At 37.8% G+C, this 15,261-nt stretch overlaps 1 protein-coding gene across 2 annotated transcripts; it reads right to left on the reverse strand.

Annotated features, from left to right (window-relative positions):
• Positions 1–4,621: 4,621 nt before the first annotated feature.
• med18 (mediator of RNA polymerase II transcription, subunit 18 homolog (yeast)) lies at positions 4,622–11,152 on the reverse strand. Of its 2 annotated transcripts, none has more exons than XM_053631846.1 (3): positions 10,800–11,152; positions 10,592–10,671; positions 4,622–5,485 (listed from the first exon to the last, which is right to left on the reverse strand). In XM_053631846.1, exons 2-3 carry the CDS (start codon positions 10,662–10,664, stop codon positions 4,932–4,934), a joined length of 627 nt encoding a protein of 208 aa, XP_053487821.1. In that variant the 5' UTR covers positions 10,665–10,671; positions 10,800–11,152; the 3' UTR covers positions 4,622–4,931. The 2 variants fall into 2 exon arrangements, with proteins under 2 accessions (XP_053487821.1, XP_053487813.1); XM_053631838.1 differs by having other exon boundaries at positions 10,899–11,151.
• Between the last annotated feature and the right edge of the window lie 4,109 nt (positions 11,153–15,261).

The following is a 15,261-nucleotide window of genomic DNA, read 5'->3' on the forward strand; positions in this document are numbered from 1 at the left end:
TGAATCATTATGCCATGGCCACTGAACAGAGCGAAATCCCATTAGAAATTCTTCAGTCTGAGTGGAGTATGCACAGTCATGCGTTCATTATTAGCCTGTGTATGGAGACAACTGCGTGGCTCAAATCCAGTCCAGGTTCCTCTTAGTTTAAAAGCTCAGTTTAAAAAGACTCTTTATCGCCTGAGCAGGTCTTCCTCTCTTCAGTGGATCACTTTGGTCCGTTGAGATCCCGTTCACGCGCCGCTACGCTCGGCCCTTTTGGCGGTTGTAGAAGGATGACGCACCGGCGGTGTGGAGTTGAAGAAACGCAGCTCGCCCATAATTGGCCAGTGAGGAGGGTGCGAGGCCATGCCCACCTATTCCGATGGAGGAGATTAATGTTGAACAAATGCTTTAAGATGTTTCGATCGATGACGGTCTGTACATCTTCGTCAAACAAATCCCAGATTTACACTCATGAGCTTTGGGTGATGGAAGTTTCCACAGACGTCTCTCCCACGGTCTTTATAATCACACGAACAGCATGCATGCCCTGAGTGGCTCCACTGAGAGAACTTAAAGACCTCTCAAACTGCTTGCGAGCGTATCTAACACAGTACTATAACATCACATTATTATTTACAGTTGTATGCCTAAAAAAAAAATAGTACTAAACTGTACCTTCCTTTGTCCCTGGATTGGTACTCTCAATTTACATACTGTATTTTATACCTTTAATATGTTTACCTAGTGGGTAAAATAATTTAAGACATATAGATAGATCATAATTAGCTTATAGAGTAAAGCTTTAAACGTACACGACATTCATCTTTCGAGGTATACACAGGTGAGTTATAAAATGTGTACCCTTGAGTGCCTGACTCCATCGATAAGGATACAGTCTGGTACCCTTTTTCTGAGATTGTATAGAGGAAATTACACCAGCATTGCAGGTTACTATAGGTGTATATCCTGTAGGATCAAACGGTGCCTGTGCTTGATAACCATCAGCCACATTACAAAACAGCAATTTTATTTGAGTCCATCAGGACAAGTAGAAAAATGAAGCAGCAGAGTTAACTCAGCACACTGGCTGTTGCTCCATATCAGACCTTGGTCTGTTCCTTCATTGGTGTGAAGAGATGGTACAGAGAGTTCACCACCAAGCTGGATATTTCACCGGGATAGTCTACAGTTTTTTGATAAACAGATTTAAGTGAGATCATCATGGATTAGTTATCTCCAGAGTCTGTTCTTATATAGGGAGGATCAGGGTTAATTTTAATTGTTGCAGTCTAGATTTTGAGACTTTCAGAAAATGTGTATGTGGTAATGACCACTGAAACAAGAACCTTACAAAACATTTGCTGTTACAGTAGCTTTACTAAGAGCCGAACATAGGCCTACAGGTGGTGACTTCAAATACCACTGCTGTAGCCAAGTCACCACACTGTATTCAAATTAACATTTTATTTCTCTTTAATTTCTCTATGTTTTCTATAGAACATACAGGTATTTTATCTAAGCCAATGTACAGAAGCCAATTGTTACACCTTTAAATAAGATTTCTGTTTCCACAAAAAAAGATTAACCTTAACATTTTTATCACAAATAATTGAACTAACTACAATTCTGCGATCATGTCAGTTTTCCTTGCTTGTCAATTTTAGCATCAGAATAATATCAAGATATCTTTTGATTTGTTTTTGTCATGCATGACAAGTAAATTATTAATAATCAATTAAATAATGATTATTATTATGAATAAGTGATGCACGTGTGTGTGTGAGAGAGAGAGAGACACACACAGGCCTTTCCCATGATACAAAATACACTCAATTTGCGATGGTTTTTTTTTTTTAATGCCCAAATATCCCATGTCTTAAATAAAGACCCAAGTCACAAAATATTGCATAGTCAATGGAAATTATATGTAAACTATTCTGGAAAAAAACACCACTGCATGAAAAATTTCACCTTCCTCTATAGCATACATGTACATTTTACTTGATATTATTTAATATTAAACATTATTCAGAATTGATAAGATGGCAAATATTTGTTTCCTTCACATATAATGAAAGATCTGTATTTTGAGGGTAAAACATAATGCACTTGGACATTCCACAAGTGACAAAAGTTACCACTTCTTAAATCCACAAATTACGTCCATACACACGCATGAATTCTTACCCACCCTCACCCAACACACCTACGATTTGGACACACTCAGTTACACAATACACCCACTGAATCTTCAATGTGTGGTGCCATTTACTTAGGAAATTACAACTGTGTTATTGCACATGCTAAACATAGAACAGGTATGAGGTGTTCTGATGAGTCATATGCAACCTAGAGTTCAGCATTCTCTTGGGACTTGGGTACCAAGAATTTAGCAAACCACAATCTGAATTTTCTGCATCTAATAACATGCCAAACAAAAGAATATTTAGATTAGAAAAGGCACTTTTACCATGGGGTGTATTGAGAGATGCAGAAAAATTATTGGAGTAGACCCAGTTAAGATAGTCAGATAAGAATCAAGTATGTGCAATAATCCACTAAAGTGAACCTGTTTGTGGATTATTGACTGAAATAAATGCATAAATTGAAAGCCCAAGTCAAAAGGAGTATAGTGCACTAGTTGTGGAGGCTGCAGACCAGGGCAGCGTCTGAGCATCAAGGCATCTTCAGGAATACTGCTTCACACACTCCTTACCAGACATTCCAGCAGGGTTGGCTTGGGTGTGAATACCAAAACAGTGTTGCACTCAGCAGACTTCTAATCTCATGGTATAATGGCTTCAAGTTAGACTTCATTTCACAAATCAGTTTCTAATCATGAAAACATTTCTGACAAAAACACATTTAACAGTCCCTACAGGATTTAGTGAGTTCGCGATCGTAGAAATTAACACACAATCAAGTAAAGACCGAAATATTCTGGAGCTTGCAATGTTTCCAAATTACCGCAGATTTTCCACAGATTTGGGCCAAGACACGTCATGTGACATCATCACAACATGCATTCAGACAAAGCCCTCTTCAACTCGTATGCGTCGAACATGAGTACTGATAAAAGGACTCATTTACCAACAAACACCACTGTGTCAACACATCCTGCAAAAAAAGCACACAAAAAAACTACAAGTTGCATCGCAAATGTTGGGGGGGGGGGGTTCGGGGTGGTTTGTTACAGCATTTTTGGCTGCAAAAATCACAAAAACTCTGCAAAATCCTGTACGGACTGGTTTAATTAGATCTACCTATAGCATGCACAATTTTACATAATGCCCCTATACATACTCCCAGTGAGTGGACCTGCAACACTCAGTTAATCATGCTAGCAATACTGGCACTGATTACTCCCGATATTCACAAACAGCTCCGAGATGAAAGGTATGCATGGGGAGGTTCATTTAAAACAAGGTGACAAGTTTGAAAATAGCTGACTGCTATAAAAAAAAAAAATGTTTTTAAAAACTCTTCACACATGAGGCATTGAGAGAGTTAACTCATGTGATACACTCACACACCTCTTACCACATTCACAAATATAACACTAGCACAGTGATCGAGCTTCCAAGGGAGGAGGAAATTTGGAATGATACCATTTTAGTATATGCTCACAGGTGAAGGGACTTTTTGGTCCCAGTGCAATATTAATTTCCATTCTGGCAACATTAACATAAGCTGAAGATACAGCATATGGAAATATGCTCTATAGGGACTACTGATAATACAGGAAGTGTTATTAAAGGTGAAAAGTGAATGCATTTAAGTCTATTCATTTGCAGGAAGTAGTTATCAGATCTAATCAGGCTTAAGTGTTTAATTTTAAGATATAAATAAAAAAAATACTTCTAAATGTGACTTTAATAATTCAATACAACCTAGTGCTGTACAACTGAGGAGAAATGTACTCAAGCTTAGTAATAGTGAGTTGTTGTTTTTTATTTAAAGTACTACTCTTTCAGAATTTAAAACAAAAAATAAAAAATATTTTTAAAGCTTTGCATCATTAAAGTCACTCATGACTATAAGGTGGTATGAAACTGACTAACAAGACAGCACAGGGCCAATGGGATTCTGCAGCACCATACATACTACATACCCAACCCACCTCTTTATGAAAGGAAGCCAACATCAATTCAATTCATCTGAGACAAACATGAGCACTCCAGTAATTTCTATCTCCATTCAAATGAGTGTATGTACTAAAACAGGAATTAATGGTAAATTCTCTCATACATTTTAAATAGTGGGATCCCAGTTGGAGCACCGGAAGAGTAATGGCCTCATCTCTAGCTGCCATCTCTGGTGTCAGCTCTCATGAGTTAATAGTGGAGATGAGAGCAGATAAGAGAAAAAAAATATCTCCACTTTTCTGACAGGGAAGAAAGAAGAGCTTTCACAGGTCGATGTATCATTAAGCAATTGAGAAAGCTAATTAGAGATACTGGGGGGTTGGGGTGCAGATCTCTAATTATTGCCATAGCAACTGCATCTCTCACTTGTGAGGTATAAAAGACATGCCACTCAATGAGGAAACAGGAAAAGTATCAAACAGGATAAGAGAGCCACCTAGTGCAAAAACAGTGTAAAAACAAACATAGAAAAATGGCATCTGTAACAGGAATTGTGCAATAGTAAATGAGGCATATTTTTTTTTTAATTCTGAAAATAACATTTACATCCTCCTGTAGTCAAACTACTGAAAAGACTAAATAACACACTGATATCCAAAATTGCATATTTTATCCATAGAAAGCAAATCGTTTACAAAAGTACCATTCTGTTGGCATGGATAAATTATTCAGTTGTAAATTAAACACACCTTGCAATCTAGCACACTTTACTATTTCAAGACTTGATATTTAGAGTGATGCCACCTTCTTCAAAATAATTCAAACTGACACTCCAAGTTCAGTCAGGATGGTTTCTGGCACCTACATGAGCCTTTTGGGGTCGATTTTCTCCAAGTGTACCAGTGGCTTAAGCTGTTCTGCAAAGCTACGCATGTCCTCAGACACTGTGTCCTGTCCAGCTGGTGCCAACACACTAAGTTCCACTAGGTAGGACAAAGACAGAGGTTCAGTGTTCTCCGTGTTGCCTGGCACAAGCACTCGAGACAGTTTGCTTACAACCACCTTGAGGGCCCCTTTGCGGAAAATATGCCCTTTGGCCACAAACTCATGATCCATTCGGAAGCCCATCTCATTGAGGAAGTCAGGCAGACTATGTGAGGCTGCGACATCCACACAGTTCCGTACCAAGGCATGACGACTCTTATCACCCACCTCCGGCTGCCCAAGGTAACGTAGGTGCCAGGGAGCAGTAGGGTGAGCGAGTGACCGTCTGGCTCGCAGGATGAATGGATTTCCCTGCTGACCTTTCAGAAGGTATACAAGCTCGTGATCGGCAAAGCTTTCTGGCTCAATGTTGTCACATAAACCTCTAAGCCGATGGAGCAGACTGTCCAAAGACTGGTCCAGTACACTGCCTGAGGAAAGAAAGTGCAAAATGTTGCATATGGGATTAATTTTCAGTCAAAAGTACTGTGGTCACGGATCAAAAAAATAATACGCGTGAATCAAACGTTTAAAAATGCATTTACAATTATATTGCAAAAAAATTAAACATGAATTCAAAGTTTTCTGAATCACACACAAAATCATGTTTTCCTTGGTTATATTAAACTTTTTTTGTGCTCTGACATTTTCTGCTCATGTTTTTCTTTTTTTGAATGCTTCCCTTCGCACTCCTTTCCTAATTCTCCGCTTGGTTTTCTAAATGTTGCAGTCGAGTTTCATGTAAATCAGGGCAGGCTTTAGCATCACCATTGGTCCACTACAGCTCCTCCTCTAGCCAATCAACCAAAGAAGGGAGTTGACGTCACTCCAATGCAACTCCCGGCTGTTGTGTTCATAAACATACGTAGATGCCACACTGGCTGCTGAATCGTAGGTCAACGTCACCACCATATTGATCCAGGCAAGACTGCCCTATAAACAAACAGAAGTAAATGGGGGGAGCTGGATTTTTCTGGATAAAAAGCATAATAACATTTACATTTCTCAAACAATTTCAATGGTTTATGATTTACATGGAGTACAAAAAAAAAAAAAAGTCTCCAGTTACTTAGAATCTAGATAGTTAAACTTGGAAAAAATTATTAATTGTCATCAGGCCTGTGAAAACTCACACTTGTCAAGCATAGATTTGGCTTATTTTTCTTGGTTAATAAATGCTGAGACGTCCTTAATGTAATATAATGTAATGTACATGAACTGTGCATGAAGTTTTTTCCATTGTGAAAATGGATTTTTCTGTCTTCAACCCCATCTTTTAGCTTTTGCTTGTGCTCCAGGTCAGAACTCTTAAAGCTTGTTCATTTTTAAATACTGAAAGAAAATGAAATAGGGCATCTTTAAGTACTAATAATAGACTATCATTGTATACAAATGGAACAAAATCGGCAAATAAAAGTCAAATAGTGAGACACTGGCAGTCAGTCTGCTTTCTATATTTTCTGAGCACAAAAAGGATACCAATATACTCAAACAATTACAAAGATAATTATAAAATAATCCTTTATGGACCTGGTAAAACATTTATAGTTACGGTGGTAAAAACATTTGTGGTGATAATAATAATAATAATAATAATAATAATAATAATAATAATAGCCACAATTTGATGACGAGCTATTCAATCATTAAAGCATATCGATACTGTTTGGAGATGAGTGGGGAAACCGTAGTCAGGTGGTTTAGCTCCATCCCTAATCCTGACAGTCCGTAATCTGTCCTGTCAACGTTCTCCTACTCAAAGTGTTCACTGCATAGTACGAAAGACTCACTTGCGGAAGCACCTTCCCTTCTAATAGCTCCTTCCCACCGCCTCAACTGTTTCTCTTTGGGAAACCTTCATAGTGTGAGAAAAGGTAACTAGCCAACTAACTACATTAAGATGCAAAATATGTCAGTCGCTCAGCCTAAATGAGGAGCTTGTCATAAAAGTCAGTTTGCAATTTAGTTTATAATATAAACTATAATATAATCTGAGACTTACTGTTGCCCGGACTAATACGGTGGCGATGTTGACCTACGATCCAGCAGCCAATGCGGCGTCTACGTATGTTTATGAACACAACAGCCATGAGTCACAATGGAGTGACATCAACTCCCCTCTTCGATTGACTGGCTAGAGGAGGAGCTGTAGTGGACCAATGGTGACGCTAAAGCCCACCCTGATTTACATGAAACTCGAACTGCAACATTTGGAAAAACAAACGGAAAACATGGAAACAAGTGCGAAGGGAAAAACAGCATAAACATTCAAAAAAAGCAGAAAATATCAAACAGCACAAAAAACAGAGTAATATAACCAAGGAAAACATGATTGTGTGCACGATTAAGAAAATTTTTAATTCGTGTTTCAGTTTTATACAATATATTTTTACATGCGTTTTTAAATGTTTGATTCACACTTATTATTTTTTGATCCATGACCACAATACTTTTGATGGAAAATTAATGCCATAGTTGCATACAAATGTATACATTATAAAGGAGGTGCCAAAATTTACAGTTTAGCGATAGCATTTATGGTCTTTAAACCTAGAGTTATACAGAACACAAACTTTTCTACTATTTCAGCTAAGTTGGCAGCCCAAACACATACATTTCACCTGGTGGAAAAGCCAAATCATTTAAGGGTAAATGATGCAGGTCGGACAGACGCATTTATTATGGTTAGTGGTTGCTTTCACTTTTTATCTAGGTGAACTGTGATGAAGGACTTTTTACAATCCTTTTTCAAAAAAATTTAACCTTACACGTTAAAATTTGAATACCATGGAAAATTTCTCTTTTTTTAGTAATTTAATTAAAAAAAGTGGAACTTAAAGTGAAAATTTTCAAGCCTTTTTTGTTTTAATCTTGATTATGGCTTACAGCTCATGGAAATCAAGCATCCAGTATCTCAAAATATTAGAATAAAGAATTTATAATACAGAAATGTGGACCTGAGAAGAGCTCTAAGTAGATAATTAACTCTAAACACCTGCAAAGGTTTCCTGAGCCTTTAATCTCACAGTCTGGTTCAGTACACACAACCACAATCAATTTTCAGATGAAAGTAAATTTTGCATTTCATTTGGAAATCAAAGTCCCAGGGTCTGGAGGAAGAGGGAGGAGACACAGAATCCAAGTTTCTTGAAGTCCAGTGTGAAGTTTCCACAGTCAGTGATGATTTTGGGTGCCATATCATCTGCTGGTGTTGGTCCACTGTGTTTTCTCAAGTCAAGAGTCAATGCAGCATCTACCAGGAGACTGTAGAGCACTTCATGCTTCCATCTGCTGACAAGCTTTATGGAGATGCTGGAAAAGGAAATCAGCAGGACTTGGCACCTGCCCACAGTGTCAAAACTACTAGTAACTGGTTTGCTGACCATGGTATTACTGTGCTTGACTGGCCAGACAACTCGCCTGACTGTTGTATTGACATGTATTGTCAAGAGGAAAATGAGACACACCAGACCCAACAATACAAACCAGCTGAAGGCTGCCATCAAAGCAACCTGGGCTTCCATAACACCTCAGCAGTGCCACAGGTTAATCGCCTCCATGCCACGCCACATTGATGCAGTAATTCGTACAAAAGGAGCCCAGACCAAGTATTAAATGCATAAATTAACATACTTTTCAGAAGGTCAAAATTTCTGTATTATAAATTCTTTATTCTAATAATTTGATATACTAGATTTTTTTTTTTATTTCCATGAGCTGTAAGCATCAAGACTGAAACAAAAAAAGGTCTTGAAATATTTCACTTTATGTGTAATGAATCTACAATATATGAAAGTTCCACTTTTTGAATTAAATTAAAGGAGAAAAATTAACTTTTCCACGATTTTTTGAGCTGCACCTGTGTATACTCTCCAAAATCCCATCCACCAAAACAAACACACAGTCTGGCTGGATCCGAGTGGGAATATTCAAATGGGTAAATGCCATGCAAAAAGGTGGCATGTGCTTTATCAGGTTTTAAATATAAAAATAAATAAATAAATAAAATAAAAATGAGCATTGGCCATAGCTACAGGGAGACCTGAAAAGTATATTATTTACAACATGTGCTCTACATACTCACCCTTTTACGCACTAGACATTTTCTCAGTTCAACATAATTGAATCAACATATTCCCATTAGTTCCTCACTTTTCAGACACATTAAATCAACAGACAGGTTGCTCAATAATAAAAGAACAGGGTAGGATATGCCGTGTCTCTCCATTTAATATTTTCTTATAGCATTTAGGCTGTCAATTTTACTTTAATATATTTATTGTTTTTTGTTTCGCAGACAAGTTGTTTCTTTGATATTTTCCATTCATGTCAATAATAGAAGCAGAAAGACCAATTTTATACTGTACTGATGCTTAGACCTAGAAATGTTTATAAATAAAATGAACTTTAAATATCACTACAGTTGATAGTTTGATATAATGTGCAACATAACATGGACATTGACCAGCCTGCAGTCCAGACATGCACTTATGTTAATTTTGCAATAATTGTATATAGTAAGCTTATACACTCAGCTAATTGATTACAAAAGCAAACTTTTCTGCATATTGCAGTGAAAGATCAGTTCAACCGCTACATGTCTATCATTTATGCCACAGGTTCCCAACCCTGGTACTTGAGTGCCCCTTGTAACATACGGTTTCAATCAAAATTATTCAACCCAAGTTTGTCAATTTACAGACTTTCAGCTATTTGCAATGAACAAATCAAACAAGCAATTGAAATAGCTAAACAACAAATGCTTCAAGTGGTTTCCCCAAATTCAACTGAAAATGCAACTTACAATGATTTCTCCAGTCTCAAAATTATTCAACACCTTCATGGCAGGCATCTTTAGTACTTAATAAGCACCCTTTTGCTGTTATGACCTGCTGGAAATGAGATGCATAGCTTCTGACAGCATTCCTGAGGAATCTTAGGCCATTCCTCATGAGCAATGGCCTCCTGTTCAGTTGAATGGGGGGAAACCACTTGAAGCACTTGTGTTGAACTATTTCAATTGCTTGTGTTTGATTTGTTCATTGCAAACAGCATAAAGTCTGTAAATTTTGATAATCAACCTGATTTGCAATGGAGGTTGAATAATTTTGAATGCAACTGTACATTTTAGTGTTTGTCCTGCTAAACATAAATATGTGGCCCTTTCTGAGTTGACGTGGCTTTGTTAGAGCAGATAAACACTCATGTGCAGGATAATGTCCTCCAGGACCAGAGTAAGGAATCTGCGAGTTACGCAGTAAGTGTGTTGTCATCTGGTCCATCTACATAAGCTTGGGGTTTTGTGGTTTCAAGAGGTTTTTTTCCCCTCTTTCTGCGTACTAGGGTTTGTTGTTGGCAGCTCTGTATTCCGGTAGATCGAGGTTCCCAAATCATTGAATTAATGCAGAGCTGGGTCAAAGATGTGGGAAAGAAAACCACTACACTGTGCTGCACTCTGGCGCGCCAGTACCATAACTGGGGGGGTCCTGTGGCAGATAAATTTTAAAACCAGTTATCAAGAAAAGAATGTAACTTACCTTGTAATAAGTACTCCATCATATTAATTGTGCCCCCTGTAACAGGCATGACAGTGACTGGTGGAGCTTCCATTGTTCAACTGTTCAGTGTAGAAAAGCAAACAGCACCGTGAGGATGTTAAGATAACTCGCTTACATCCAAAATACAGACAGCCAAAAATGCTTATTTATTAGCTTTAGAGACAAAACAATGGCACGGGTATTTCACTTTAAATGTATCTGGTCCGGAAGAGTCCTATAGCAGAACCACAGCGTGGTGTCCTGCAGCGTTACGGCGCTCTGATCGGCCAAGCGCTTAAATACACACCGAGGATGAGAAGGCCGCGCCGTCTGCAGTGCAGTGAGGCAAGTCAAAAATAATCAGCAACCACCACGGAAGACTATTACAAAATTGTATTATTTAAAAGCATTAACGTATAAAGATACGTGACTAAAACTCGCACCACATTCAACTAGTTAAATTAATCCATCTGTACACGATAACTACCTAGCTGGTTAATTTTAGCGGCCTTTATCATGCGCATGCTCAGTTTACATCGGTCGGGGTTGCCAGGTCCGGGAAAGATGTCCAAAAAAACGAAAATAGATATTCTGAAGTTCTGTTGAGGAAAAGTGAAAACAAAACGTAATTTTTCTGTTTTGCGACACATGAAATTATACGACTATCTGAATACACTTTTCTAGGATATCGTGATGAAGTGAGTTATAAACTATGATTATAAGATTGTAAAATGTTAACATTTTCAACTTAATATTTGAAATTGCAAAATGTTTTAGGTCCGTGTAAGTCGCGTTCATTTGTTTTTTGGTTTCAAAATTGATAAATGAAAAACAAACGATGACGTGTTCATTCATGTTTTGTTTTAATATTCAAAAACAAAATACCAGTTACGACTGGAGAGTTATGAGAAGCGGAGACTTTCCAGCCTGCCCTAGCCTGCCTTGCTCCTGCCTCCAGAATGACCTCACTGATTGGCGGCCATTTTTAAAGAGGAAGACGGAGTGAGAATGTGTGATTTCTTGTTAGGAGATTGTTTGGTTTGTGTTGCTTGCTCTTGTGGCTAACGCTGTATTTTGATTGCTGTTCTGGTTTTGACTTTTGCCTGGTTTTTCAAGTTTGAGTTTGGTTGTCCCTATATTGTTTTTGTACATTCTCTTCACTTGTGTATATATATACATGTTCACTTAGTTCACTGGCAGTAGGGGTGTGGCTGCCATTTCATTTGGGAGAGGGTTCCGTTTGACTCTGTTTCTTTGTTTAGGTAGATCGGGAAGAATCCCTATATTTTTCTTTCATTTCCTTTTAGGTAACCTAGCTACCTAAACAATAGAATTCTTTGGTTTATTATTTTGGCCTTGGCCCACCCTGAAGATATGCCTGTTTTGGTTCATTTGTATAGTTATATGTATATATTGTCTGATATAATATACCATAACCTTTTTGAACAACCTTGTTGTGTTGTTATTCCTGGCGACCTCATTTAATATTTAAAGATCAATCCATTGAATCCTAAGCTGGTTACTCTGTGTGGCCCAACCTAGACTGGGCCGTTACAGATGGACTAAAAATTTCTTAGTACAGGGAACATCAGTCACTTTATTGACAAACTTTGTGAACATCTTACTTCACAGGACCATTCCAGCATCCAATGTATGCAGTCTGATGCAGAAGCCTTGTTGAATGTAAAGTGTGTGTGCTGCAGTGGCAGGAAACTTCTACACAGTGTCTAAAATGTAGACAAGTGTTTAGTAATGTTTATGAAGTCACTGGCCTTTCTGATGCATTGTCTGCTCTGGAGGACATTAATTCTGTTCACTAAACTGTTTAAGAGCTAATGTTTGCTAATTAGTAATTTCTGCTTTTCTGCTTTTTATGATTATTGTCCATGTTAAGTGTATCTTCTGGTTGTGTTGATAAGATCTAACAAAGCTAGTTTGAAAGATGTGAAGTCTCTGTTCACAGCATAGTTATAACATGTAGAAATGTGAGTGGTGTTCCTCACATGCCCTTTGTCTCATGGAAGAGAAGGGATCTGTTCCAAATGTTGAATGTCTAGTTAGTGAAGAGCCTAACTCTGTCATAAAGGTTTGCTGCCTCCTTGGCATGAGGCAACAGATCCTCTGGGATTTTCTTTAGACATCCACCCTCTACCAACACATAGGGAATACCTTTCCCTAGAGCAGCAATAGGTTCAAGTCAGACTGGTTGGTATTAAACAGCTCTTGATTTTGCTTTAATAAAGTTTCTTTCAGCATACCTGGAATCCTGTGTTCATTCCAAGCTTACACAACTTGACTCATGCCAAGATGACATAGCTGGCACGTGAAGTTGGAGACACAGTATCTGACAAGATTGTCCTCCCTGTCCAAGATTTCCTGGTCAGCTAGCTCTACAAGTACAGATTTGAGTGGATAATTAGCCCTATTATTTATCTCTGGCCACATCCTTTCAACTGTGTGGTTCTGTTCCATTTAAAACACAAGGACATTTATATATACATCTGTATAAATAATATGGCATGATATAAGAAAAAAATATACAATTAAAATGCAGATATCTGTGAAATGGTCCCCTGTAAACGTCCTTGTAAATTGAAAGATTATTCTTTATTGGCGGGCGCACGGTGGCTTAGTGGTTAGCATGTTTGCCTCACACCTCCAGGGTTGGGGGTTCAATTCCCACTGTGGCCCTGTGTGTGCGGAGTTGGCATGTTCTCCCCATACTCTGGTTTCCTCCCCCAGTCCAAAGACATGCATGGTAGGTTGAATGGCATGTGTCTGTAGTGTGTATGTGATTGTGCCCTGCGATGGATTGGCACCCTGTCTAGGGTGTACCCTGCCTTGTGCCTGATGCTCCCCGGCATAGGCTCCAGGTTCCCCCATGACCCTGAAGAAGGATAAGTGGTATAGAAGATGGATGGATATTCTTTATTGGCATAGATGTAAAAGTAAAGTAAAAACCTTGCTGCCATCAATGGCCAGAGCCATATCTCCCTGCAGTTCTTGCCTGGTTTCTCACTGAAGCTAAGCAGCATTAAACCTGGCCAGTACCTGGATGATCCTAGGGATCCTGAGGATCCTGGGGATAACTAAGGTTGCCGTTGAAAGTGGTATTAGTGAGGCCAGCAGGGGGTGCTCACCCTGTGGTCTGTTTGGGGAAGCTGTACTGTAAAAACAGCACACTATACTGTAAGTTAAAACAAGGTTTTATCCTGACTCTCTGTGGTTATTAAAAATCCCAGGACACTTATCATAAAAGAATAGGGGTATACGCCAGTGTCACCAGTGTCCTAGTGAAATTCCCCCATTAGCCCTTCTCTATCATGGCCCTGAGATTTTCTGCGATCTCTGTATATATGGCTACATTTGCACAAAAGGCTCCAGGGTGGACATTTTTACCTTAGAAAAGACAATGAAGCCTACTTTTACTTCTGGATTACTTGTTAGATTGGAAGTATTGTGCATTTTAAGGCATTTATCATGTTTGGTTTTGTGAGATTTTGATATCTACATTATGCATGATTAAACGAATAGAGAAAATTAATAAACAAATAATTTTCTTTGTGTGAATGTGTGCTCAGAATCATATCCATGAAATATAAAGCCGTTTCCCATTACTCTACTTTCAATATCAAAACAAAAAGTGAAGAATCCGTCGTCGTTTGTATTTTGTTATTCGATTTTGAAACCAAAAATGAAGGAACGCGACATACATGGACCGTTTTACAGAATCTTTAATGTTTTTCAAAATTTTACTGAATCTGTAAAATCATAAAATGTTATAGAATTGTATTGAATCTTTAAATTTTGGTGGAGAATTTTTCCACTGAATGAAGCAAAGAGAAATATGTTAAGTCCAGAAGTTTATTACATCAGTGTTTATTACACATAGAATAGAGAAAGTATATTCTCAGTGAATCTGATACAAGATCAATTCATGTAATAGACTGAATTAAAATCACAGATACATCACTTGATATACTGCATAATTCTAACAAATGATTGGTTATAGAGGCTAGGAGGATCTACACTTATTTGTAAATGATCACATCAATCTGAGGAAGGAGGAGTAAAGACAGGATTACATAAGGTTAATGGACTGCAGGTGCACTCTACAACTGGCTCAAACTGGTTTATTCTTTCCAGCTGGAAGTGAGAAATTAAAACCTTTGAGATGAGTAAAAGGAAAACATTGCATCGCATACTAGGTTACTGCAACCTCATAAATATGATAGAAAAGAACATACTAGATCATAAAATAAATATGTGTGCAGAGGATGAACAAGTACAAACAGGAGTCAAAATAGAAATAAAAGTGTAAATAATAATAGAATAATACAATTATTAAGAAAGTAGATAAACAAAATTTTCCACTGCATCAAAGTTGTAAACTGGTAAAATGTACAGCAATTTTTTATGTATTTATATAATTTATTTTTCTGCACATTAAATAAAAGTATCATGTCAGTTTTGCAGTTATTTTTAAATGTAACTACTGTTTTGCAGATTGTTAGCAAGCTTATATACTGTGATGCATATTGTTTATCATATACATGTCTACGTCTTCAACTATTGGGATATGTTATTTTTGTCATGTCGCCCACCCTTTTATACAGCCTGTTTCCAGGTGCACTGAAAGTCATTAAAATATATATATAAGCATTTTCTGT

The sequence above is a fragment of the Ictalurus furcatus genome, chromosome 1, assembly GCF_023375685.1.
Source record: "Ictalurus furcatus strain D&B chromosome 1, Billie_1.0, whole genome shotgun sequence".
NCBI classification, from domain to species: Eukaryota; Metazoa; Chordata; class Actinopteri; order Siluriformes; family Ictaluridae; genus Ictalurus; species Ictalurus furcatus.

Bases quoted from the DNA above. Each gene is read 5' to 3' on its own strand.
- med18 (XM_053631846.1), bottom strand. From the start codon at position 10,664: ATGGAAGCTCCACCAGTCACTGTCATGCCTGTTACAGGGGGCACAATT. The intron at 5,486-10,591 runs GTAAGTTACATT...TTCTTTCCTCAG, and splicing joins GATGGAGTACTTATTACAAG to GCAGTGTACTGGACCAGTCT.